Source organism: Chelonoidis abingdonii, chromosome 4, assembly GCF_003597395.2.
Source record: "Chelonoidis abingdonii isolate Lonesome George chromosome 4, CheloAbing_2.0, whole genome shotgun sequence".
Lineage (NCBI taxonomy): Eukaryota > Metazoa > Chordata > Testudines > Testudinidae > Chelonoidis > Chelonoidis abingdonii.
The window spans coordinates 106664087-106690413 of NC_133772.1; the positions used below are offsets into that span (position 1 = coordinate 106664087).

At 38.9% G+C, this 26327-nt stretch overlaps 1 protein-coding gene across 5 annotated transcripts in view; it reads right to left on the reverse strand.

Annotated features, from left to right (window-relative positions):
- RALGAPA1 (Ral GTPase activating protein catalytic subunit alpha 1) overlaps positions 1-26327 on the reverse strand; it is a 265890-nt gene that overhangs the window by 46152 nt on the left and 193411 nt on the right. For all 5 annotated transcript variants that reach the window (XM_075065524.1, XM_075065523.1, XM_075065522.1 and 2 more), the window contains 4 exons: positions 15765-16626; positions 13686-13757; positions 12063-12186; positions 10093-10248 (listed from right to left, as the gene is read on the reverse strand). In XM_075065524.1, coding sequence (XP_074921625.1) covers positions 10093-10248; positions 12063-12186; positions 13686-13757; positions 15765-16626 — 1214 coding nt within the window. The remainder of the gene's footprint in view (positions 1-10092; positions 10249-12062; positions 12187-13685; positions 13758-15764; positions 16627-26327) is intronic.

Genomic DNA, 26327 nt, shown 5'->3' on the forward strand with positions numbered 1-26327 from the left:
TGTTGGTTTGTAACTGGATACAAGAGTTTTTTAAATAAAGGCTCAGTGAAAAGCAACTCTCACATTTCTAGCAGACATGGAGGATGTTCTTCTGGCCAAGTACTGTACTGAACCTACATCTCCTAAGTCTCAATTCCTGACTGACACAGACTTCTTGTATGATCCTGAACAAGTCAATTCTCTCTCAGGGCCACATAAAACGGTTACTTACCCTACAGTGACTGACTGGCTCTTCAGGATGTGTTGTCCACACAGAGTTGCACTCTGATGTGCGTGTGCCCCATGAACACAAGATGATTTTTATTTTGTCCATGGGGGCCACACCTACACCCTAGCACTCTTTATAACAGAGTGTATAAAGGACAAGGTAGCTGAAACCCACATTCAGTTCCTTTAGTCAGAATCTCATAGGAGCAGGACTCTGATTAGCAGGGAAAGAAAGCAGGCTATGGAATCTGTGTGAACATATCTTGAAGAAGCACAATTATTGTGCTTCTAGTGAGTGTCCAAACAGATTCTCCTCTTGGTGACTTACAAGCAATTGCCTATTGCTTAGAAGTAGATTAGAAGAGTTCTCTTTGAACGAAATTGTAAGAATGCCCTACCAAAGCTAGCATCTGATCTGGATTGCTTGTACCAGGCAATAGTGAATGGTAAATCATAGAAATGTATGACTGGAAGGGACCTCGCTAGGTCAGCTAGTCTAGACCCCTGCACTAAGGTAGGACTAAGTATTATCTAGAACATCCCTGATAGCAGTTTGTCTAACCTGTTCTTAAAAATCCCCAATGACTGAGATTCTACAACCTCCCTACGCAATTTTTCTAGTGCTTAACTACCCTTACAGTTAGGAAGCAATGTCTGACATTGTTGCAATTTAAGCTTCATCACTCCTTGTCCTGTCCTCAGCAGTTAAGGAGAACAATTTATCACCTTTTCTTAACAACCTTTTACGTACTTGAACACTGCTATCATATCCCCTCCCCCATCTTCTCTTCTCCACACCCATTTCCCCTTCCAATCTTTTCAATTCAATGCATGGATCAAGCTCCATGTTGCTGCCCTACATCTCTTGGATATGGGGGATGTAAAGTGCAGAGGTCACTTTAGTTCTAGTGGAATGATCCCCAATACATGCAGGGGATGTTTCTTAATCAAACGGTTAACAAGTCCTATTACAGTCAGACCCACTTAGTCTCTGAGTTGACATGGATTGTCCCTTAATCCTCTCAACAAATGCCATAAAGAGTAAAGGCATACACCTGAATGGCCTAGTCCTATGCAAATAAAAGGACAACGCTCTTACAACATTGAGCATGTGGAGTTTTATTTCAACTCGGAAAGAGAGCAGTTTATGGAAGAAAATGGGGAGATGAAGTGACTGATTGATGTAAAAATTGGAAACTACCTTAGGCAGAAAAGTGGGTGAGGCCTCAAAGTGGCTCTATCCTTGTGAAAGATCACATATGGGGGACCTGCCATGAAAGTCTAGATCTCTTCCATCTTCCTACATGATATGATGGCTACTAGAAAAACAGTCTTCATTAACAGGTGGTAGAAAGAGCAGATAGCACAGGCTCAAATGTGTACCCATCAAGTCCTGTTAAGGTCCCAGAAAGAAGAGGGTTTCTTGACTGGTGGGAAAGCATGAGTTGAGGTCTCTTAGAAATTTCATCCTTGTGGGATGTGAGAAAACTGTGAGATCTTGGGCAGACAGATGATTATCACAGATTGCTGCCAGGTGCATGCTTATTTTGCTGAAGGACAATCCCAATTGCTTTAGTTAAAGTAGATAGTCCAATACTGATGAAATTAAAGCTTCAATGGTGAGTTGTTGCTGAAATGCCAAAATAGAAAACCGTTTGAAGGTTTTCTGCTTTCCAGCAAAATGTAATGAACAGTAGCAGAACAGTTTCTCTGTGTAAATCCATCTATTCCTCAATGTACTGAGCATATTGGGAAGATGTACATTATATCTGGAGCCCATGGTATGAGAAAGGTGTCCATGAGGGAGCCTAGGGTTGGGCACTCTCTGGAATAGAACATATAGAATTTGTTTTTCTAAAATATTGCAAAATGAGTCCAGATTTTGGAAACCCCCATCTATATATACACCATATGATGGGAGCTAATTTAGCTACAACTAATCAGGAAAGAAATCTTGGAGCCATCAGGTATAGTTCTCTGAAGACATCCATGCAGTATGCAGCAGCAGTCAAAAAAGCAAACTGGATGTTAGGAATCATTCAAAAAGGGATAAAGAATAAGATGGAGAATATCTTATTGTCCTTGTATAAATCCATGGTACGCCCACATTTTGAATACTGCGTACAGATATGGTCTCCTCCATCTCAAAGAAGATATACTGGCATAGAAAAAGTAAATGAAGAGAGATTAAAGAGGCTAGGACTTTTCAGTTTGGAAAAGAGGAGATTAAGGGGGGATATGACAGAGGTATATAAAATCATGAGTGGTATGGAGAAAGTGAATAAGGAAAAGTTATTCACTTATTCCTACAATATAACTAGGCCACCAAATGAAATTAATGGGCAACAGGTTTAAAACAAATAAAAAAAGAAGTTCTTCACACAGCACACAATCAACCTTGCCTGAGGAGGTTGTGAAGGCCAGGACTATAAGAAGGTTTAAAAGAGAACTAGATACATTCATGGAAGTTAAGTCCATTAACGGCTATTAGCCAGGATGGGTAAGAAATGGCGTCCCTAGCCTCTGTTTGTCAGAGGGCAGAGACGGATGGCAGGAGAGAGATCACTTGACCATTACCTTTTAGGTTCATTCCCTCTGGAGCACCTGGCATTGGCCACTGTTGGTAGACAGGATACTGAGCTGGATGGACCTTTGGTCTGACGCAGTATGGCTGTTCTTATCACTTATGTTGTTATCAGCTGAAACTCACTACCAAATACCAATGTTCTCGTGCACTGGGATGCTGTTAGGGTCATAAGGGGTCCCTGAAGAAGAATGGAGCAGACTGAAACCAGATGGGATACTTCATGCTGATTATCTTGAGGACTCTAACAGTCCAAAGTTATCCTAGTCCAAGCCTACTGGAATTAAGAAAGGTACTTGCGAAAAGATGACTTGGAAGTGGATCCCAAGGTGTTCCAGCCAAATTCTCAATGTGTGAGTCAAAACTGGATCTTGCCTGGTGCCTTAGAATGTGGGACAAGCCAAGGACAAGGCAGATGGTCACCTCAAGTGGAATCATTAACTTATTTAGGGTCTCCGAGGACCATTTCTGTGGCTAATATTGAGACAACAGTCTTTATCTTAAAACTATTTTTTGCCTTTGATGTTTCCTCTTTGGGGCTGACACACATAGCCCTAAGGAACTTATGAATACCCTCAAGTCTTTTAGTATATGGAGTGCTTCATCCATGCCACTATTAAAGAGCTCATTGCCCTCAAATGGGTGGTCTCCTATAATGGCTTGGACCTCCCTCCAAGACTGCTGCAATCTTCTCATTGCCGCAGCAGTGCCCATTGTCCTGTCTGCAGCATCTGATGCATCAAGTGCAGCCTCTAACACTGTTCAGGCTGTCAGCTGGCCCTCATGAAGGATTTTAGTTCTTCAATCTGGTCCTTCAGTGGCCTCTCTATGAAGTTAGAAAGTCTGTCCAAAGCAGTACATTGTATTTCAAAAGCAATGATAAATTTGCTACTTTTATTTGCAGATTTGCCAAGAAATATATTTTCCTCCAAAAGAGATCTAATTTCTTTGAGTTGTTCTCCCAGGAAGTAGATTAGGGTTCCTCTGGTTGCTATGATTCTTCTTGAGTTGCCTGAACTACGAGAATATTGGGGGAAAGATGTTGACAGAAATATTCATCTGGTGCAGATACAGAGTCCTCAAGTGACCGTAGTCAAGGTCTCAGTTGGTGTCAAGGATGTGGGCAGTATTGCAGTGATGAGTCTTGGTACAGAAGTATTCAGTGCCATGATTCTCAGTGCGGAGGCAGACAGTACCAAAGTACTCTGTGCTAGGAGATTTGGTGTCATGGTCAGTGACCTGCTGATGGTACTGGAGGCAGTATGGTTCTTGTCATGGCAATGACCACTTGTGCTGGCTTGGGTTTCGGTGCAGGCACACAGAGATAGGACACCATTTCTTTATGCATTTAGAAGAGTAAGCCTTAGAGGTGGCTTTCCATCCCCCACTTAGAGAGGGGGTTGAGTGCCTGTCCTGATCCCCAGAGTGATGCTCCTTATAGAACCTTTCTGAAGACGTCACCAATGCCACTGATAAATGGGGCTTATGAGGTTTCACAGGAGCCTGGGGTGGTGTATTGGCTCACCAGGACACTCAGTGCATGGATGAACCTGGTACCTAGAGCTTCTTGGAAGGTCTGCTGGGATCCAGTGAAGCTTGCATGGACACTTCCAGGAGGAAGAGTTTCAGTTTTGCCTCCCTTCCAGCAGTTTAACACACACAAAGAACGCAAGGTACAGTCAACCTGTAGAACTCATTGCAAAGGGATATTGTGAAGGCAAAAGTATTACAGGGTTCACAAAAGAATTAGATAAGTTCTTGGAGAATAGGTTCACGAATGGCTATTAGCCAAGATGGTCAGGGATACAACACCATGTTCTGGGTATCCTAGCCTCTGCTTGCCAGAAGCTGGGAGTGGACAACAGAGGATGGATCAGTCGATAATTGCCCTGTTTTGTTCATTCTCTCTGAGGCACCTGGCATTGGCCACTGTTGGAAGACAGTATACTGGGCTAGATGGACCACTGAGGTCTGACTCAGTATGCCCGTTCTTATGCTTTTTGAATCCTCTTGGAGAAGGACTTGTAAACTGGGCAGTGCTCCAAAGCACAACCCTCTTTCAGGCAGAATGGACATTGGGAGTGTCCATCATTCACTGACACTGATGCTTCAGAGGAGAGGCAAATTGTGAACCCCTGCAACTTAAAGTAAAACATTTTAAGTTCTTGTAGGGAGGTGCCCTTGTACAAGGGAAAGGAAACCTATCACTACTCTGAATAAATCTAAAGTTTTGGAGGATTTTTTTTTTAATCCAATAGGCAAAGAAATTTTTTCTAAGTTAACTAACTACAGAAATGAACCAGCTCAGAGCAAGGGATGTGGATTCTACAAGGTTTTGTCTTGCTGCCACAGATGGTAAGAAGAAAGAGAGAGTTGTGGCTTCCCCATCCTTTATACTTTCTGCTATAAGGAGTGAGAGGGTGCCCAGGGTGCATGTGTGGCCCCAACAGCCACAGCTATTTAAAAGAATCCAATCTTCTGTGCCTGGGATGCAAATGCACCAAGAGTGGAATCCATGTGGACAATCACTCAGATTATGTTTATAAAAATTGTCATAGTTGAAGTTAATGGAGTTATGACAATTTACACCAGATGCGGATGTGGCCCTTTGTGCCTCAGTTCCCCATTTGAAAATTGGGGTAATAATGCTTCCCTCCCCCATGCTTTGTCTTGTCCATTTAGATCATAAGCTCTTCAGGACTGAGACCGTCTCTTCTTATGTGCATGAACAGTGGTTAGCATAATGGATCCCCAATCTGAGTTGGGGATTAAAGGCACGACCATATACAAATGATTAAACAACAGAAAGATAATTTATATACTGTAGCTGAAATGGATGCTTTGAACCTCTTCTCCATTGGTAAAAATAAGTAAATACACTCAACAATTTGGAAAAGCAAAGTTATCTGCAATTTTAAATCAAAATACTTTAAAATATTCTTACTATACAGTGATCACCATGTGTCAGCTTTCCTAATATGTTTATGTTAACTGAATACAAAAGAAATGTGAAATAAATATAACCAGGAGGGATGATCAAATCTAATTTTGATACATTAGTGTCATATGCTGTACATGTTACAATACCAGCCAGACTTAATACTAAGCTGCAGGCTACACTGAGATTTCCAAATGGCAGATTGTTCTAAGTGATACCAAGTATAATTGAAGTAATAAACGATAGAAAAAGCAAAGCACACTGTCAGGAAAAATTTAAGTATTTACTTTTTAAAATTAAATGAGTTAGGTTTGGAAAGGCAAGACAACTGAAATAATGCAGGGCTCAATTTACAGAAAATTCCTTTTATTTATCTCTTGCATTAACCCTTGAACTCTTGCCAAAATTATTTGTAATTTCTAGTACCCACTTATCTAAAGAAGAAAAGAGAAAAAAAAACTATTTCCTTTTATAATGAAAGCTAGTCTTAAAACGTTATTTTCTTTACTTCAAAAATAAAGTTCACTAGAGAAGTACAACAGAAACACAACACAGCAGAAAAATTTAGGAAGCAGCTTCTTATTGCAGCTACTTTTGGCAAAGTTACATGTATTCAGCATCTATCTAAGGTACCTTCAAACATTTGGTTAAGTTCTTCATAAAATGTTGTTTTAACACAATTTTTTTACTCCTGTAAAATAATGAATGCGATTAACTGCAATTGTATAAAAATACTAATATTGCACTAATGGCTATGCTTTATGGCCTTATGCCTTTGACCACCCAGTTTGTATTAAAATCAAAGCAAAACAATTAGCTATGAATTATAGGTCTATAATTCTTTTGAAGGGCTTTGAGAATGTCAAACTAAGCTTGAGTCATTTATATAGTGACCAAAAGTTTCAGCTGGATTAATAGGCTAATAATTAGAAAATGACCTCTTGTTTTAACACCATATGTATAATATATTAATTAAGACACTTTCACACCCTCCCACTCCAAATTTCCTCAAAGTGCTAGCAGTAGCTAGACAGGGGGTAAGCTGCATGGGCGAATCTGAGATATCACTCCCATTGTGACTTGTGAGATTTTAGATTTCTATCTTAATTTTGACACTTTCATTATAATATTACTTTGTAACCGTATTTAAAATAATATTTTCTATTTTGACATATCCTTTCACTTAGAAAAAATCAAAGATGATGGGATTAAAATGTATCCTTCTCAGAACTCAGAAACACTCTCCTCTTCCTTTTCAATTCATCTTCTTTTCTGCTCTCTGTTATCTCTTGACTCCACTGTTTCTAAGATATCCAAGATACTTAAAATTTTATTTACTATTCAGAAAGATTGACAGAAAATAAGTTTTAAATTGGCCTGGCATCTGAAGCACTAGAATCTTGATGCTGCAGTGGTTGGGCTGGCAGGAAGAAGTTTTATTTTAATTAAATTTAATTTCCATTTATAAGATGAACCTATCATCTACCTCTAGGCACATTACAATATAGAAACCAGCAACAATTCTTCAGCCAACCAAAGTACAATAAATAACACTTAAAAACATGGCTAAACACATTCAAAATCCTCAGTGATAGTTCAAGATCCAAGCTCTCCTTCCACACAATTAGAGTATGTCTATGCTGTAAAAACAAACAACAACAACAAAAAACCCTTAGCCTGGGTTAACTGACTTGGGCTCAGTAGCAGCATAGACATCCCTGGTCAGACTGGAGTTTGGGCTCTGAAACCCAGCAACAGGGATGGGTCTCAGATTGTGCAGAAAGGTCTACACTTGTATGTTTAGCCCTGTAGTGCAAGCCTGAGTCGATTGACCAGGGCTCTGAGACATGCTGCCGCAGGGTTTTGGCTTTTTTCCAGTGTAGACATACCCTTTTTTATCTCCCTTAGTTTCATCTCCGTATATCACCATTTCTGTGACTTCAGCAGCAACAAGTTATATAATAAAAATCATCTTCCGTTGTTAGGGGCGGCTGTATGTTTTTTGCCACCTCAAGCACAGCCAGGGGCGGCTCCAGGCCCCAGCACGCCAAGTGTGTGCTGGGGGCGGCAAGCCGCGGGGGGCGCTCTGCCAGCACCGCGAGGGCAGCAGGCAGGCTGCCTTCCATGGCTTGCCTGTGGAAGGCAGACTGCCTGCTGTGCTTGGGGTGGCAAAATCCCTAGAGCTGCCCCTGAGCACAATAGTCAGGGAGCCTTCAGTGGCGTTTCAGCGGGAGGTCCGCCGGTCCCACGCCTTTGTCGTACCCGCCGCTGAATTGCTGCCGAAACCATGGGACCGGTGGAGCTCCTGCAGAAACGCCACCAAAGGCTCCCTGACTACCACCCTCACAGCAACCGGCAGCCTGCCCTCCACGGCTTGCTGGCCCAGGCATGCGCTTGCTGCACTGGTGCCTGGAGCCGCCCCTGTCTGTTGTAAAAGGTCACATCCGGCACACTGTATCTAGAACATCTTAATAATAAGGAATAATATTTGTGATTACCACTGTGTGTACTGCTGAAGTGTACATATAGGTTATAAAGTTTCCAACTGGAATCAGAGGCCCACTGTGTTGGGCACTGTACAAAACACATGAGACATTCTCTACTCTGAAGAGTTTAAAATCTAAATAGACAGAAGATGGGAGGGGAAATAGAGGCATGGAGAGATAAAGTGACAAGACCAAAGTTACACAATAGGTCAGTGGCTGAGTTAGGAATGGAATCCAGGTCTCCTGACTCACAGTGTAGAACCCTATTCATTAAGACCATACTGCCTCTCAGAATAGTCTAAATCATTGAAAAATGTGATTATGGGTGAAAGCAGAAAGAAATGGGGTTTAGGAAAGAATGTCAAACTAACAGTGAAAATGGTGACTGATTTGTACTTTTTAAAAAATTACATCACCAAAGGACTGGACCAGCTCTGAAATGTGGCTAAAGGTATTAGCTATGTGGAAAGGATTGAATTCTCTTGAAAACAGATATAGGGTTCAGGCTGCACTTTCTGCTAAAACCTATAACATGTTGTTGGTTTTGTTGTTTTTTTAGTTATTTAACAAATAGTGGAAACAATTTTCATTATGGGTTTTCCCCACATTGCTTTTTAATCACTCTAATCCAAAAAGGTTATTGATATATATTTCTGTATGCAAAGTACAGTGGTTTCTTCAAAAGGGCAGAGAAAGGAATCATATTGTTACTTCAGTTATACTCTTATTAAAAAGTTGTTATTTTTACTGTTAAGATACTTTAATAATTTGTTTAGAAACCTAAATAATACACTGACTGCACTTTATGAAATAAAACAGTAGAGTAGAAGTACCCATCTTACGCATGCAAGAAAAATATTAATAGTTTAAAAAAATGTATAATGCCACTTTTAGAATTAAAAGTCAGTTTATAACAACAACAATAATGATAATAAAGATATAAATTATTTTCTTCAAGTTGAACAAAAAACAAAAAAGTCATTAATAATTGAAGTTTGCCAGAGGCATGGCTATTTCTCTCTTTACTGTCGACTATCTAATTTAATTACAAGTATTAAACTCCATGCTGAGGTCAGCCAGCCTCACTTCCTCCAATATTACACTTCAACCAGTGCTCATTAATGTGTCTACTGAATGGATTAGCACATCTGAAGATATATGTACAGAGGATGGGGGGACAGTCTAATGATAGCCAATTGTTCATTTGTAATAGGACACATGTTCAAGGCCTCAACTTATCATCACTAATATGGAATTTATTAAATTCTAAAGAAAAAATACCAATACAGAAAGCCATTTTTCCCTTAAGGTGGATATGAGAGCGCAGACTTCTGCTGAACATTTGTGTCATCACCAAAGCAATACAACTAAATTCACTAAATGCTGTCAAGTTCCTAACATTGATTTTCTTTTAAAGGCAAATGTTCTATGAACATATTTTGTTTCAGTTATTCTGCAAGTCTTGCAGCTGTCATCTTTGGACCATGTATTCATCAGCTATTTCAGGACGTTAACAGTTCACATCCAGAAGTCTCAAAGCACTAGAACATGTCATTCAGATTTGGAGCTTTTTCCTCCACACAGACCATTAACTCCGTTCCTTTTCCTCTCCTTACATCATCATTCCTGTGACCTCAGCAGTAATAAGATGTACAAATGTGACAAAACTCATCTGTGGCAAAATAATTGGTTGGTAGCAAATAATTTAACACTATAGTTCACCTGCCCCAACCAGCTTCAATAATAGATAAACTGTTAGAGGAACAAGCATTGCATTATTTTTAGAAAAAACTACTAATTATTTTTAAGGAATGATTTCCTAAAAATCCCTTGATATACTGTTACCTAAGGGAAATGCTGTATTCAAAACCACCTACCTTTTTTGTTAAAGAATCATCTGAATCAGAAGGCATTCTTGTTGACACATGAAACATTACTTCCACTGTAGAGGTAGCAAAATATGGAGTGGTCAATCCAGTGCTTTTGTTTTTTTGCAATCCTCCCATAAAACCACAATGGTTTGTGAGATTCACCTAAGATCAAAGCCCATGTAACGTTAGGGGAAAAAAGTAATATCTGGTGGTAAAATACTTTTCAGAGAAAGCCTTTTCATCATATACATTTTAAAAACCCATGATTTTGTTCTGATGCTGATCCTTTTGTACTATTAAGTTTATCTAAAGGAGCAGAGGCTCACTAATTAGAAGGATTTATTAGAAAAGAAACTAACTGCAGTGAGGGAACATCTATATTTATTGGCACAAGAGGGTATAACAACAATCTCAGAGACTGGTGGAAAGTAAAGGTTAAAGGGAAAAATGCAAGAGTGGAAACAGTGGCGTCTTGACACTCTCCTGAGAGCCAGTACTAGCAGTTGCTTTTCTTCTCCTCAGAAGACATGGGGAACTACCACATAAAGAACCATGATGATTATTCTGGCTTTCCAACAGGAAGGAAGGGCAACTGCTATAGTTCTGCTGGCCCCATCACAAATTAAGATATTGCTGTCCCATATTTTTTCCCCATTCCAGAACACTGAAGAGGAAAGTCAGAAGTAATCCTTTTGCAGTGGGTTATTTTTCTTAGCATTATAAATCTAAATTAAATGCCTTTTAAAATTGGGATTACATTCCTTAACAGCATATTAATTCTGGATTTTTTTGTTGGTATAATAGCAAATACATTATTGCCTAGTGTGAGATTAAATACGTTTGAATCAGTTTGATTTAACGTAGTAAAAATGTTGCTGCAGAACTGAAATAACGCATAATACTTTATCGGATTTACAAAACTTCTTTAATTGTAAAAAAAAAAAAAAAGTCTGTTTCCATCAAAATTTAAGACTTACCATCATATTTGCAAATTTTCAGTTATGTCTTTGAATTTCACAATTTTCCATTCTCACAAAGTGAAAACGGATGCTTTCTGAGAAGAAGAAAAATTCCCTACATTAAGAATGTGTGTGGAAAGTCACTAGGCAAGCCAAAATTTGCCAGCTTTGCTCAAAGCTTTTTCACAGCTCTAGTCAGGAGCTGATGTATTGCCTTGGAATTAATGTATAAATTGAAAAAGCAAGCTTTATTCATTTAAGCTACTACCGTTTATTGATCATTAAGCAAATTATTAAATATTAATTTCAAGTGGCACTTCCAAGACAGCCAGAAGCAGTGATGATTCCTGCACTTCCGTGGGACAGGTCTGTACCTAAAGCGTCCTCTTATTGATGGTAGTGGGGGTCTGTCTTGAGCAGCCAGAAAGGAATGGTGATTAGTGTAGCAAAGAGAATTTGGACCAGGGGAGAGTCAATAGAAGAGAATTATATTTAACTAATGCTTCTTGGTGAAAGAGATAGGGGTGTGCGTGTGTCTGTCTCTCTCTCTACCAGGCAGGGAGAAGAGGATGAGAGAAGCAGCACGCCATTATTTCTCCAACTCCCAAATCTGAGCAATGTGCAGAACCTTAAATGGATTTAACACCTTTCAGGCCTACACAACAACACAGACATAGTCTAGTTAGTGTATAGAAGTCAGGGACAGGGTGGCTTATTGCACACTGTTGAACAGCCTCTGATTATGTAGAAGCTTCCACAGGTTCACCTTTCAAAGCCAGTAAAGCTTTGCTGTCTCAACAGTTCATCTACATAGCATCACTGACATAAGTATAACCAGAATTTCTCTTAGTGTCCTATTTTCAGAATAAGATGTTTTGGTAATTGTGAGCAATAATAAGGAATAATAGAGATGGAAGAGTAGAGAGAAAAACAATCAGCCTCCCATTTTATATTTGTTTTCGACAATCTAACACAAAACTCTGAAGATATAAATAAAAAACTTAAAACAGATGATACCTCCCAACCAAGGCCTGCTACAAAATCCTCATAGGCTTGGCTTCCTCCAGTGTTAGTGAGGATGGAATGTTTATCTTCTTGTCCCTCAGCAACATAAAATACTGCAATCTTGTGTGTCTCTCGGCTGTAAAACATAGGATTGTCATTGGATTGTCACTGAGTAAGAGTTCATTTTCAGGTCTTAACACAGAGACAGAAAATGCAAACTACACGCAGATAATAGCTTTCAGAATCAAAAAGGCAATGAAAGTGCAGTACAATTAAAATAAGTCTTTCTTTCTGTTCTTTGACCATCTTCTATCTTTTCTATTCCTTTGCCTTCTCTTTTACAGTTTGCTAATGGGAACTTTCATGTGTGAAGGATCAATTCAGCATAGTGGGACATCAGCTGAAATTAGCAGCAACAAATGGTATAGTAATGTATTCAGAAAGTTGAGTAAGAGATTTACAGCTGAAGACAATGAATAAGCAAAACCTATGGTTTGGGCATTATTTTACATTATAAAGAAGACCCCTCATTACCATTAATAGTGATAATCCTTGTGAATGATAAATGTGTCTCAGGAAGATGAATTTAATATCCTCAAGTAGCAAGGTAACTTCTTGTGTCCATGGACTGCTGATTGGTGGATATAGAGTTGAGCAACTTAAAAAGTTTCCCACAACTGTCCTACTAATTCTGAAATTACTAATTCTATAGCTGTTGACACAGTCACATGATCCTTGGAGGACAACTGACAAAATGCAGAGTAGCCAGCAAATTGTTAAATTCCTTGGCCCATTCTTTAATGCATTTAATTGTCTTTCATATTCAAAAATACCCTCCCAATAAAGAGAAAGAGCACTAAGCATAATTGAAGATTTTTTAAAAACTAAATGCATCTCCAAAACTTTCACTTATCTTGAAGCTAACTTATGATGGGAATAAATAGTGAGATCTCAACAACAATGCCACTTGTATACTAGATGATATTTCCCTAACATCCACTACTGAGAGCCTACATATAATGTACTTAAATGCCCCCGGATGCTACTTTGGTGTCCATTCATAAAAGATCTAATAAAACATCTTAAAAGAGAAACTACAAGCCTGAAAAAGTGGCTTGCAGTGGACAGTGACTGAAACCTTTGTTGGTCACTATTTCATCCTGAAATAGCTTTAGCTTTCCATGAGAACCTCAACTCTAATCACTTTCATTTCTCCTCAAATATTGATGGCTTTGATCCACAGCTATAAAATTAGTTTCAAAGCTATTGGAACTGAATTTTAGAATGTATCCCTTTTATTAGATATGTAAATACAGCATTTGGGCATTATTGCACGTTTTCCATAATTTTTATGGAACACATCAAAAATCGTATTTGACAGATGAATTATTTGTTTTGCGGTGGGGGCTTATTCTCTTTCAGGATAATCTATTAATTAAATATTCATTTCATTTTAGTTTCACTTAAGTTTTAGCATGTACTGCTTCCAAAATTTAGTGAACATGAATCACTTATTGGAACATAAACTAGTCTCCAATTCCATATAAACAATAGTTGTACAAACTCACTTTGAAAAATAAAATGATGAAATAAATTAGTTAGGTAATTAGGCAGTTTTTAAAAGATAAAACTTACCATTGTCTTGAGTCCAAATTTTTAAGTTCTCGAAGTAACTTTTCATTTTTTTTCAGGAGATGAAAGCTCCTTCTAAATAGAGAAAAATTAATAACATTTTTGTTACCTGTCCTGTAATGGGCATAGGACAATACAAGAACATATTTCAGTTCCAGTCATGCAATCACCTACAATTTTCTTCTCAATTTTCCTTTAAGAATAAGTTATACTCATTGTCAATTTTATTCCAGAAGGTCTTCTGCATTCTTCTTAAAGTCCTCAGCATAACTCTACATTTGCCCACTTTCCTCTCTCAACCTCGTGGCTTCAATTGTCTGCAGAAGACTGGACAGGACTCCCTTTGGATCCCATATCATTTACTACGTAGTAGGCCTGAGGATAGCTGCTTAGTGATACATGACGGATTCACAGATACCAAGGCCAGAAGGGACCATTTGTGATCATCTAGCATGACCTCCTGTATAACACAAGCCATAAAACTTACTCAAAATAATTCCTAGAGCATATCTTCTAGAAAACCATCCAAACTTGATTTAAAAATTGTTAGCGATAGAGACCCTTCATGACCTTTCAAAAATTATTCCAGGTTAACTAGTAAAATTTACACCAAATTCCAGTGCAGAATTTGTGTAGCTTCAACTACCAGCATCAGATTGTGTTATATTTTTCTCTGCTGGATTGAAAAGTCCATAACAAAATATTTGTTCCCTGTGTAGATACTTATAGACTATATCCAAGTCAACCTTTAACCTTCTCTTTGTAAAAATAGATTGAGTCTATCACTATAAATCAGGTTTCCCCATAATCTACCAGCCCAGAGAGTGCATTAAAAACTGAACTCTACATTCCTGAACTGCAGAGCAAGACAGAGTACATCAGCCCACCCTGTCATCTGTAATGCTTTTTGTTTTTTAAGAAACAGCAAAATAACCATTATCCAATTTTTAGACTTACTTCAGATACCCACAAAATATACTGAAGTGAGATTACGGGCAGTACCCATTGGAAAACAGGCTGCTTTGGCAAACTAAAGACCCATTAAGTATTAAGAATGGTAACAAATGGGTTGCAACCAAAGTTCTTTGTGATCAAAATGTTTCACTCATATGACTGCAATATTATTTTACTGATCCAGACTTATTCTAGGTCTACAGAATGTCCATTTTCCCTTCACAGTAGGTAAGTATTTTAATTCAGCATTTCACTCAGAGACATATGATTTTAGAGAGGCCCTTACATTCTGGGATATGAATTCTGTATTTAAAAAAAACAAACAAAAAACCGGTACTGTCAATACTAGTACCTCTCTTTTTCACTGAAATTTTTTTTTTACGTCCTATTGTTATTTGCAACATTCAAGAGTATGCAGATTGAAAAAATGAGAGGAAAAAAACCTCTCTACTTTTCAGATTTACATTTGTGCACTTCTCTAGGGAGAGGACATACGCATTCCCTTTCCTCTGGTAGGGCAAGAGGGTGTTTATCAGCAACATAGCACCAACAAACTTGCTGCTATTCCAGAGCTTGGGTCTGGTGGGGCCAAGTGCCTTGTCTTCCCCATATCCCTACAGAAGCATGGAAGGAGAGCAGAGGAGGAGGCAGCAAGGGTGTCTTTCTCCACCAATCTAAGGTTTCTTAATGGAGCTGCTGAGGAGAGGAGAGTAGGGAGAGAGGGTATTCTCCCACCAATAGTATCCCTGCACTAAGCTGGAAAGGAGGTCATCTGTCTTCAATCCCCCTTTCTGCATGGATCTTAGGGAGAAACAAGATCAGCAGGCTGTTCCCTCCTCTCCCAGTCTCTCCACACAGTGGGATGAAAGTAATAAAACAATCTTCTTCTTCCTTAGTAGATACCCACTCTCCCATCTCAAAAATTCTGCTGTCAGTTGGCCAAAGGCATTCTTGGCCTAACCAGTTCTACTGCCTAAAGTTAGGAGGATTAATAAAATGATGACGGAGACTTACATAATTGTTACCAAACATTGTACTTTTAAACCAATACTAATTTGTGTTACAAAACTGGGTTTTGCTGTTGTTTTTTGTTGATATATACTTTTTTTTTTTTTTTTTTTTTTTTACCTTTTATCCCATGAATTCATTCCCAATATACTGAGAAGTAATCTACAATAGTAAAATGCCGACTGGGGCTTTTGTGGAGTTGGCTCATCCTGTTCCACAGCCTTCATATTTAAGTCACTGAAGTGTTTTTCAACAAATTCTCTCTCTTCTGTGTGTTGTTTAAGGATAGCATTGATGACATCATTTTCCTGTTTCTCTGAGATGCAGATAGGTTGAGGAGCAGGTATGTTCAGTGAGACGCCTGCTCTCTGTAAGCATTCAGGACTACTGACACCTAAATAATGTAACAGTTCATCAAGAGCATCTTCTTCTTCCCTAATTGTATCCCACGTTGGCACAGTTTCTCTAAAATTCCTTTTTACCTGAAGTGCAATTCCATCCCTTACAGATACATCCTCTACATGATCAGATGATGGGGCATCTTCTGGTTTCTCTTGCTGAAATACAGAAAGTGCCAAAAAAGTATGTTCTGGTAATCCACATAAAGATGATGGCCCATACAAAATGGCAGAATCCCATGCGTATTTACCAGACAGATCACGCACTATAATTCTGACATTTGAATTAGCAGATGCAAGTCCAGCAGACAATCCTCCTCCAGGCATATTCTCTTCTGCTTGGATTTGTATACAAGAGACTAAAGAAGTGTTGTTTAACACAAAGAACTGGAGGTTTGGGCTCTCAAAAAGTTCAGGAGAAAGCTCAGGACTTTCACTGTAAGGATTGTCATTGTTCTCACAAACTTGACTGGTTAGCATAGCAGGGCCTCCACTCATCGGATAGTGGCCTAAGTGGTTCACCAGATGTGTTATCACAGTACGAGCGGCAACAGAGATTAAGCCTTGTTGCATGTGAGTTTTCACTGTAAGATAAAGAACACTGTATTTAAAACTTAAATTTTGGGAAGCAACATGGAGATTTAAAACATTTATTTTGGACTTTTATTGCCTAGATTTTTCAACAAGGAATGAGCTTTATGAGACTAGGACACACCTAAAACAACTAGGGAAAATATGGCTTTCCAGGAACTTTAGTTCTAAGTGTGAAGAAAAAAGTAAAATAATCACACTTACAGAAAGAATAAACATTCTATAATTGTAGAGCTTAGCCCATTTTCTCACCATAGCTTTTATGCAGAGCATGGGTCCACTTAGATATAAAATAGTGATTCTTAAATTATTGAAAATAGATCTTAAGTTGCTGCTGAACTAGAAGCTATTGCATGATAATCAGTCCAACATCCCAAGCAACAGTTTTTTATATTTTGGCACAGTAGTACTCTGATGAGGAAAAACACAGCTATAAGTGTGCGCAAAAAAAAAAATCTAATCACCCTAAGTGCCCAAGGGAGTATACAGCTCCAGGTTAAATTAAGAATGACAGCGGATCATTTGAAAACATTGATCAAAGCCCAGGCTATTTATATACAGTAAACTCTAGCAGTAACAAAACAAAAAATAAAAATCTTATATTGAAACTGAAAAAAATATGTACACATCTGAAAAATTTCCATCTGAAAAATTTCTGGGAAAATCAGCAGGGGAAAGAGGCAAGTTAATCTTGTCAATTTTGTCTAAGTTTCATCTCGCTAATGGTACCGGAAAAAAATGGGACTTCTGTTCTTTCTTCTTTGCCAAAGATTTTCCACTCTTCTGGAAATCACATTAATTTGTAACAAAGGTTTCATAATTTTTATAACAAGCCAAGCATGCCTAAGAATTATTTTTTTAAACCACATTCTGCGCTGGATTCTCTGGTCCATTAAGTCCAGTGCAAAGTGGCCTTAAACCAGTTGAAGATAACTGGTGGAGAATTCTTCCTGCACAGGGGAGCTCTCCACTGGTACTACTAACCCCTTTCCTCTCTCTCTGCCCCTCTATAGTGTAAATGGAAGGAGTGGGTATATTGGGAGCAGAGCACAGGGAGTGGAGGGTGTGTGCCAGAGCAGAGCTTTGTTCAGCCACAGCTCGCACCAGAGGGGCTGAGTAGTCCTGAATATGCAAGTCATAATGGGGCTCCCTGCAGATCCTCCTCTTAGACAAAGAAAAGAAACAAGGCCCCATTTTCAGAATTAGGTAGTCTGTACATGATTGTAAAATATTACTAGAAAGTGTGGGTTTCCTTGGATTTTTAGTAGAAATCTATTGGACTGCCTGTTTCCTTTCTAGCCTCTACCTCTTTCCATGCAAAATTTAAGAGAATATACTCAATGTCCAGTTTAGGGGATAAACTGGAGTAAACCAAACCATTTCCTTTATACTAGATAAGTTACAGTAATTTTTATGCTAAGCAATAAATATTGCTTAACAATATACATAAAAAACAGTTTAAGGCACAAGGTTCCTTGAGTGCTTTGGCAAAATAAGGGCAAAATGTATAACCTATAATGAATTTTTGTGAACATTATTTAATGCACGCATTTAGCAAAGTGTTGAGTGCATTTTGCTCTAACTGTTGACGGTAATTACTGATACATATATCTTTGTCTTCTGAGTGCAACAGAAAGCATAAATACAGCAATGTTTAAAATATCTAAAAATCATTTGAGAATGTTAATTTATACAAGTCTTTACAAAAGCAAAGTCTCAATTTGGAATAGCTGAACAGCATCACCCAGATGTTAATTATTTAAATCATTTAACAAATTCTACTGCATGCCAAAAAATAGGCAAAATTCAAGTGCCTACTTAATGTTTACAAAATGATCTGAAAATGTAGTATCATTACATATTAAGTGGATATGACAATGTAGATGAGACCAAGAAAAAATATTCTGGCTTCTTCAGTGTCTCTCATGGTTGAAAACAGACACTCTTTAAAAACAATCAGTTAAGTTGAATTCAAAGCCCAGATATGGGAAAAGCATGCAAGGAAATTAAGTTATAGTGCCATCTGCTGAAAAGTAGTAAGGACTTGCAAGCAAGTTTGTACAAGTCTTCTAGCGAAATGAATGGGAGACTCAAACTGAATCTTATCAAAGATTGTACTAACCATACTTCTGGGGAAATTCTACACTAAAAAATTAAAAATTCCATGCACAATATTCTCAAATTCTGCAAAATTCTGTATATTTTATTTTTATATATATTTGATCAATATAATCACACCAGTTTCAATTATTTTTGGTCATTTATTTCAAAATACCTGTCAGCAAGTATGTCTGTAACAATACAGACAACAAAAAAGATTCAGAAAGTGTTTTTTGACAAATAGATTCCTTATTAGGCATATTAATACAGAACCCTGAGTAATAATTTATTTAAACTACAATATGGAACCATATTTTCCACACCTCTCAGAAGAAGTGGAAAGGCTTGGGGGAGTCAGGGATAATGGAGGAGCGGAAGGAGAGGGAAGTAATTGCTGGGAAGGAGCCTGGGTCTGAGCTTGAAAGGTTATTGGGTATGGGTGGGAAAAATATGGAACAGGTGTTTTTTTGCGGGGGTGGGGGAGACACAGGGAGGAACTGTTAGGGAGATTCTCCCATGCAGACCCCTAGCCTCTCCCATTCAGTCAGGCACATCTGCCCCTGCACCCTCTTGTGCCCTTGCAACCCCTGGCTACATGTGTCCATCCACCCCTACTCAGGCATGCCCCTTCCCCCTGTAGCTCTGCACCTCCATCCCCCTCTGCTCATGTGGTCCTGCACCTCCACTCCCATTCAGCCCCTGCCAGTCTGTTCTCCTCCATGAGCCCTTTTGAGTCCCTGTCTGATGCCCCAGCAGCTCCACACTGTTTATCTCCCCATAGCCCTGGCCCAACATGGGCTGTGAAGAAGGCAGGGTCTTTCTCTTCCCTAGCTGGCTGGGAGCAGCTGCTGTATTCTAGCACCACAATGCCCTCTGGTGGGCAAAAGGCAGAACTGCAGCAACATTCCAGCAGATGCTTTTTTCTGCACAAAATATTAAAAATATTCACAGTTTATTAATTATGCATTAAGTCTAGGGGAGTGGCGCAAAATTCCCCCAGAAGCATAACCAGTAAAGGAAGCTCTGCTATTGGATCATCTTTGCTGCAGATATTTACTCTAAGTGACTAGCACACAGTTGGTGTTGTACAAACAAATATTATATTACTACTTTTGGGTTTCCAGGAGCACAGCAACTTTATATTCCCAATATGTTGGCATTTAAATTTGAGTCACCCTTAAGTGCTTTAGCTGATGCATCTCTGAAGGGTCAATCCATCCTTGTTTGTATACATGTCTCCATAGAGTAATAACAGATCGACTGAAAGCTTTCAAAAGAAATGAAAGCTTGATAATGAGATAAGCAAGCGATTGCCGCTCTGTGAATTGGTTATTAGTAATTTCTGTATGGTATTGCCTAAAGGCCCCAAATGAGATCAAGGTTGCATTGTGCTAGACATTGTACACACTTATGCATGCACATGCTGCACAGAGAGTAACTTGTGCCATAAAGAGCTTACAGTTTAAATAGAAAAGACAAAGAGTGGCAGGAGTACCACAGAGAGGTGAAGTGACTTACCCAAGGTCATGCAGCAGTTCAGTGGCAGAACCAAGAATAGAATCCAAGTCTACTGACTTCCAGAGCAATGTCCTATTTTTTTGAGCACACTGCCTCTTAAGAATGCCACTTATTGGAAACCAGTTAACTTCCTCCCCCCAACAAATTTGGAATTTCTTTCTTAAGAGTTCCCACTCTTTATAGAAAAGAAAGTTCCCTGAAGAGAGAAGGAGGGTCTGAGGCTTCATTATAAATTTAATCAATGTGTATTTTAAGAACTGCTCTACCAAAACAAAATGTCCAAAACAAAAACAGTTACATATTACAAAAAAAGTATGCAGAATACGCCAAATGGCTATTTAGCATATATCTGAAAAAATTTACATGGCATATATTGCTCTGGCCCACCTACAATGTGTAGTTAGCGCCCTTCAAACCATCTTTACTGCAACTGTGTAATAACTGATCTACTCTAATAAGTGACGAATCAGAGGGGTAGCCATGTTAGTTTGGATCGGTAAAAGCGACAAAGAGTTCTGTGGCACCTTATAGACTAACAGACGTATTGGAGCATAAGCTTTTGTGGGTGAATGCCCACTTCATCAGACGTAGAAGTGGGCATTCACCCACAAAAGCTTATGCTCCAATACGTCTGTTAGTCTATAAGGTGCCACAGGACTCTTTGTTGCTCTGATAAGTGATTAATCCTTTTAGAACTTAAGCACCACATTATATAAACTGAGAGATGAGAAACTACCTTAATGAATACACTCCTGTTCCTTCTCTCCCTTACATTCAGTTTCTCTTTCCCTTGACTTAGACCATTCTACTCTTTTTCTTTCCTTCATTCTGCCCACTTCACTGATCTACATAGGAACACTGGACATATGACCAGAAAGTCCAGTCCTTTGCTATCACACGCAACTTCATCATACAATTCCATCATAAACTTCTGAAGCTCCATCTTAAAACTCTTCTATGGTTAGATATCGACTTCTAATTTCCAGCCTAAATTTATTTATGTCCAGTTTATACCCATTTGTTCTTATGCCAACATTCTCCTTTTGCTTAAATAGCTCTTTTCCCTCCTTGGTGTTTACACCCCTAATGTCTTTAAATTGAGCAGTCATATCCCCTTTCAACTTCTGTTTTGCTAGGCTAACCAAGCCAAGTTCTTTTAGTCTCCTCTTGTAAGATAAGCTTTCTTCATTCCCCATATCATTCTAGTAGCCCTTTTCTGCACATGTTCTAGTTTGAATTCACTTTCTTGAACATGCATGACTGGAATTTTTCACGACCACATAAGATTGGTGGCTCTTAGACTGTGATCTACTAATACCTCCCCCCTGCCCCCCTCAAAGTCTTTCTCCTCTCGTTTCCAACTGATGAGCCCCCAGATCTGCCTTTGTGGTTTACACTGCCACTCTCACTGTTGTTAATACCAGTGAAATTCTACCAGTACTACAGCAACTGTGGGAGAATTTGACAAAAATAGTGAAGACAAAATCCAAATTTAACACTCACCATTCTTTCTGGTAGAAAAGACTGGACATGATTTGCAGGAACAGAGGAGTGCCAAATCAAGAACTAGGAATATCAGATCTGGCAAGCCAATTTCATGGTGCCCAGAAAAGGGAAGTAATACAGGAGGGATTAAATGCACTGTAGATGGGACACAGCTTTCATTTCTATAGTCACCACCCAAAAAACCTGTTGAATCTTTTCACGTAGTTTACTGGTGCAGAAAGGACTCCAGACTTCTTTAGAATGAGAAAATACTGTAAGTAAACAATTCTTGCTAATATGAAGGAACTGTATATGTGTTCTAGTGCTCCCATTTCCAGAAGACAGGCAATTTCCTACCTCAAACTCACAAGAAAAGGCCCCTTAAAGCAATATGAAGGAGGATGCAGCACAATGGTCTTGTGAAGAGAAAAGGTGGTGTAGTGGGTAAAGCACTCGACTGGGATTTAGAAGTGCTATTCCCAGCTCTCCCACAGACTTCCTGTTTGAGTCATTCCTTTCATTTCAAAAGGGAGCTGGACTGAGCCATAAAACTCTCTGTGCCTCATCTGTAAAATGGGAATATTTCCCAATATTTCACAAGGTTTCTGTAAGGATAAATTCATTGATGTTGGCAAGATGCTGAGACAAGTACCTTAGAAAAACTTAAATATTAAATAATTGAAAAATGATAATGTCAGGCTATAGCCCTTCTCTATTATACCAAGGAACGAGTATGTAATGCTGGGGGAAACTAAATCTATTGTCCCCAGCAGTCTTTATAAAGGAGACCCACACAGAAGTTCTGATTGGTTCTCTCTAGGATCCCTTCTTGGAAGTAGCAGCAGAGACTAAATTGTTTTGAGATCACTGAATGAAATTTACTATCTTAAATGTAAGTATTATGTTGTTATTACAGAAACCTGTCCTCTACTGAGGCTGAAAAGATGACTGTTGATGCTCCCCTGAATATTTTGAGTGACCCCAAGAACAGTAAAATGGTTGGTTGCCATGATATTGTTTCCTTCAGTCTCTTTGTTTAGCATCAGTCTACCGTTAAATAAATTAGGACCCTTAAAGCACAAATCCAGTAACTTGCCCTCTCTTTCATGAATGGACCAAAGTATGTAACCATGAGAACCTCCATAGAGTTACCACAACTACTATTGTCTAAGTTACCCTTAATGTGGCATTTTAGGTTGACAGTGTATGTCATGCCAAGGGAACACTTTTTGTTCTATGTATTTATGGCTCAATAGCAGGTAGCATTTTATTAAGTGATTATAATCATACTTGCTCATGATCACTTGGTAGTTTGCCAGGAGAAGATTACACTGGGTATTTTTTCCAGACTCAGATTCCTTCTTTTATGGGAAGGCTGATGGTCTTTCACCAACGATCTAACAGAGGCTGCAGAATCTGAGACAATGCATGGAATGGAGGATTCCTTGTCCTCTTTATGATGCTTGGATCAGCAGGTGGCTGTGTGGGCTTATCACTATTGCAGTGGTGCAGCTGAGTGGGAAAATAATGACTGAGTGTCTCTCCTACTCCCTTTCAACCTCCGGGGCAGACAAAGACACAAGCTATACACAGTCTAAAGAAATATCCTTTCCCTAGGCATGCTAAGCACAAGTTGTTCTGGTCTAACTACAGCCTGTCAGAAGTGAATTAAGTGCTTTCTCTCCTCCCACCCCCAGAAAAGATACATGTGTCACCTTCAACTACAATAGCAGACGATGGCAAGACTTAAAGGGAAAAAAGTTCTATTTTATTAATTTTAAATAAAAGTAAGAACTGAACAAAAAGTTGAGGAAATTTTTGTTAATTTTAGAACCTAAAATCTACAAGGAAAGTTATCTACAACAGATTGAATATATTTATTGAGAGGAATATGAAGAAGACAATAGAAAAAAATATCCAGAACAGTGTAACAGCTAAACATCTTTTAATAATTTTGACCCTGGAGTACAGTTATGTGTGTGCAGTGTCTCTCAGCCTCATGTCCCAAGCACCAGCCTGTAAGAAGGTCTGAGGTCCAAGGGACACAGTACACAGGTCCCAAAAGTGGGAATCTGTGGATGCAATTTTGTAAGAGAAAATGATTTTACCTGCAGCTGTGGAAGAAGTCCCCCCTTTAAAGGTTTTATACAATTGTCTGATTTTGCCAGCAAGCCACACTGCAATAGCTATGTAATATTTAGTATGCTATTTTTTTTGGTCTCAGCATAAATACATATTGTTTCAGGAAACAAATCCTGCAACAACAGTTGAAAGATCAGGACTAGGTAAACTAACAGATTTTTTTCCATTTTTAATAGAGTTCTATGAACACCTGACCCTGGGAAAATAAAGACATTTTTTAACTTTGCAAGCTTTGCTAATACAGAAAAAGCCTTCCTACTTTTTTTTTTTTTTAAATAGATTTGTATCTTGTAATTTCAGTGGTATTTAAACAAAGCTCTAATATAGATTTACACTTAATTTCAGAACTGTTCCTTGTAAAAGTCAGCTATACTATCACTTTGCCACAGATACATGGAAGGGAGGACATGGACACAGATTAGCAAATTCTGTATACCTCCCTAATCCCTACTCTTGCCTCCTTCCTAGGGAATTCAACAAAACTTTGCCTACTCCCTCACTGGGATGCCTGTATCAGCCTCCAAGCAGATGCTGCTCTAGTGCATACCAATATGTAGAGCAGGGGTTCCCAAACAGGGAGTCAGGACCCCTCAGGGGATCAAGAGATTATTACAGGGGGTGGGGGGGAGTTGTGAGCTGTCCGCCTCCATGTCAAACAGCACTTTGCATCCAGAGTATCTAATGGTGTTAAATATATTTAAAAGTGTTTTTAATTTATAAGGGGGGATGCACTCAGAGGCTTGCTATGTGAAAGGGGTCACCAATACAAAAAAGTTTGAGAACTACTGATGTAGAGGGTTGCTCTGTGGGTAAGCCTCCACAAGTCCCTTAATGGTGGACTTATTCCTGCACAATGGAAGAAGTAATATGTCCAGTCTCCCAATCACAGCTGTCAAACCTGCAAGGACTATCCTGCCTTTAAAATGCTAAACACGTGACAACTGCTTATCTGATATAGGCTCATGAATGAGCTTTTGTCCTAAGTAGAGTGTGGCGCACTCTCTCCTTGTCCTTGTACATTTTCCCCACTAATACGCCTGCCCATTCTACCAATCTATGCCCCCAACAGGTTTGTATGAAAGCACCTGTACACTGCTAAGTCTATGTCTAGCGAGAGGAGTGCTGTGTGGTTTGGCTTCATGGTAGTTCAAATAGCGTGCTTCTGCTCCAAATGCAGCCAATCGGCATGCTCCTTTGCTGCTGAGATGCACTACTTGGCCCCCTATTTGATCTGGTTTCTGACTACTCTACTCTATCAACTTTGCTTCTATTACACCTACCACAATGCAAGCAAGAGAATACGGTGTGGGATGGGTACAACGGTGCTTGGTACTGTTCCCTGGGTGATGGCACAGGCAAGAAGTGCCAGGGTGGCAATTAAATCTATGTTATGGTTTGTCAATTACATTTGGTAATCTAGCCTACTCAGATTTACAAAGCCTTGAAACTTTAAAGAAAACATATAAGGTTACCATATCTCATCTAAGGAGACATAAGGAACACGTGGAATTACCTTTATTTAGAAATTTAACAAGAAATCATAAAAGAACCAATCATGTGAGGAAATGCAAAATGAAGAAATCAATGCTAAGGCTTTGTGCAACTGGCATTCATTTAAAAAAAATCTATTCAGAGTTGTCTTTTCAGATTGTCAGATTAAACAAGCCACACAGCATTTGCTGCAAACCCATAATTACAGATTATTATAGCATACAAAAGATGGAAGGCATAAAAAGCTGCTGCAATTCACTACACTGTAATAGAACATGCAGTGGAAGTTAATTCTGGCAAATGCTTTAAATATTAGCTTTACATAATATGTATAGGTGAAACTGTAATTAGGACAGAATGAATCCTTCAAAGCTGCTTTCATTCTGACCCCGCAGATGATTACTTTTTGCTAATAAGACCACTGCCATTTGACAAAAAGCCAAATACAGTACCTTGCTTCATTCTTCAGTAAATTTAATAATTACAGCTCCTCCTGCCAATAGTTCTCAAATCAGACTTGTTCAATCCAATACTGAGCTTATTAGGGGCCAGCTCTATGTTTAGAATTCTTTGGCCAAAAGAGTACTTGAGGATGATGAAGCATGCCTTAGACAAGGGCACAATGATTAGCCATTTTCCCCACATAAAAAAACAGCACGTAGTCACTACAGACCACAAAATCACCTGCTGTTAGCACACAGCTGCTACAAAAAGGTTCTGCATTTATCTGGCTCTTAGTACCTTTAAGGAAGCCTAAAGGGAACAACTTAATATGGAGGGAGAATAGCACTACATAGAGTATTTGGTATCAATATTAAACTCATCTTTTTCAATTTTCTTTCCATTGAGGCCATTTGATAGATACATTTTACAAGAAATGTGTCACTACTTTAAATCTTAGTTTCTCGTGTCTGCTGTCTTTATTTCAGAAGAAAGTGTTCTTAATTCCTGACTCTGA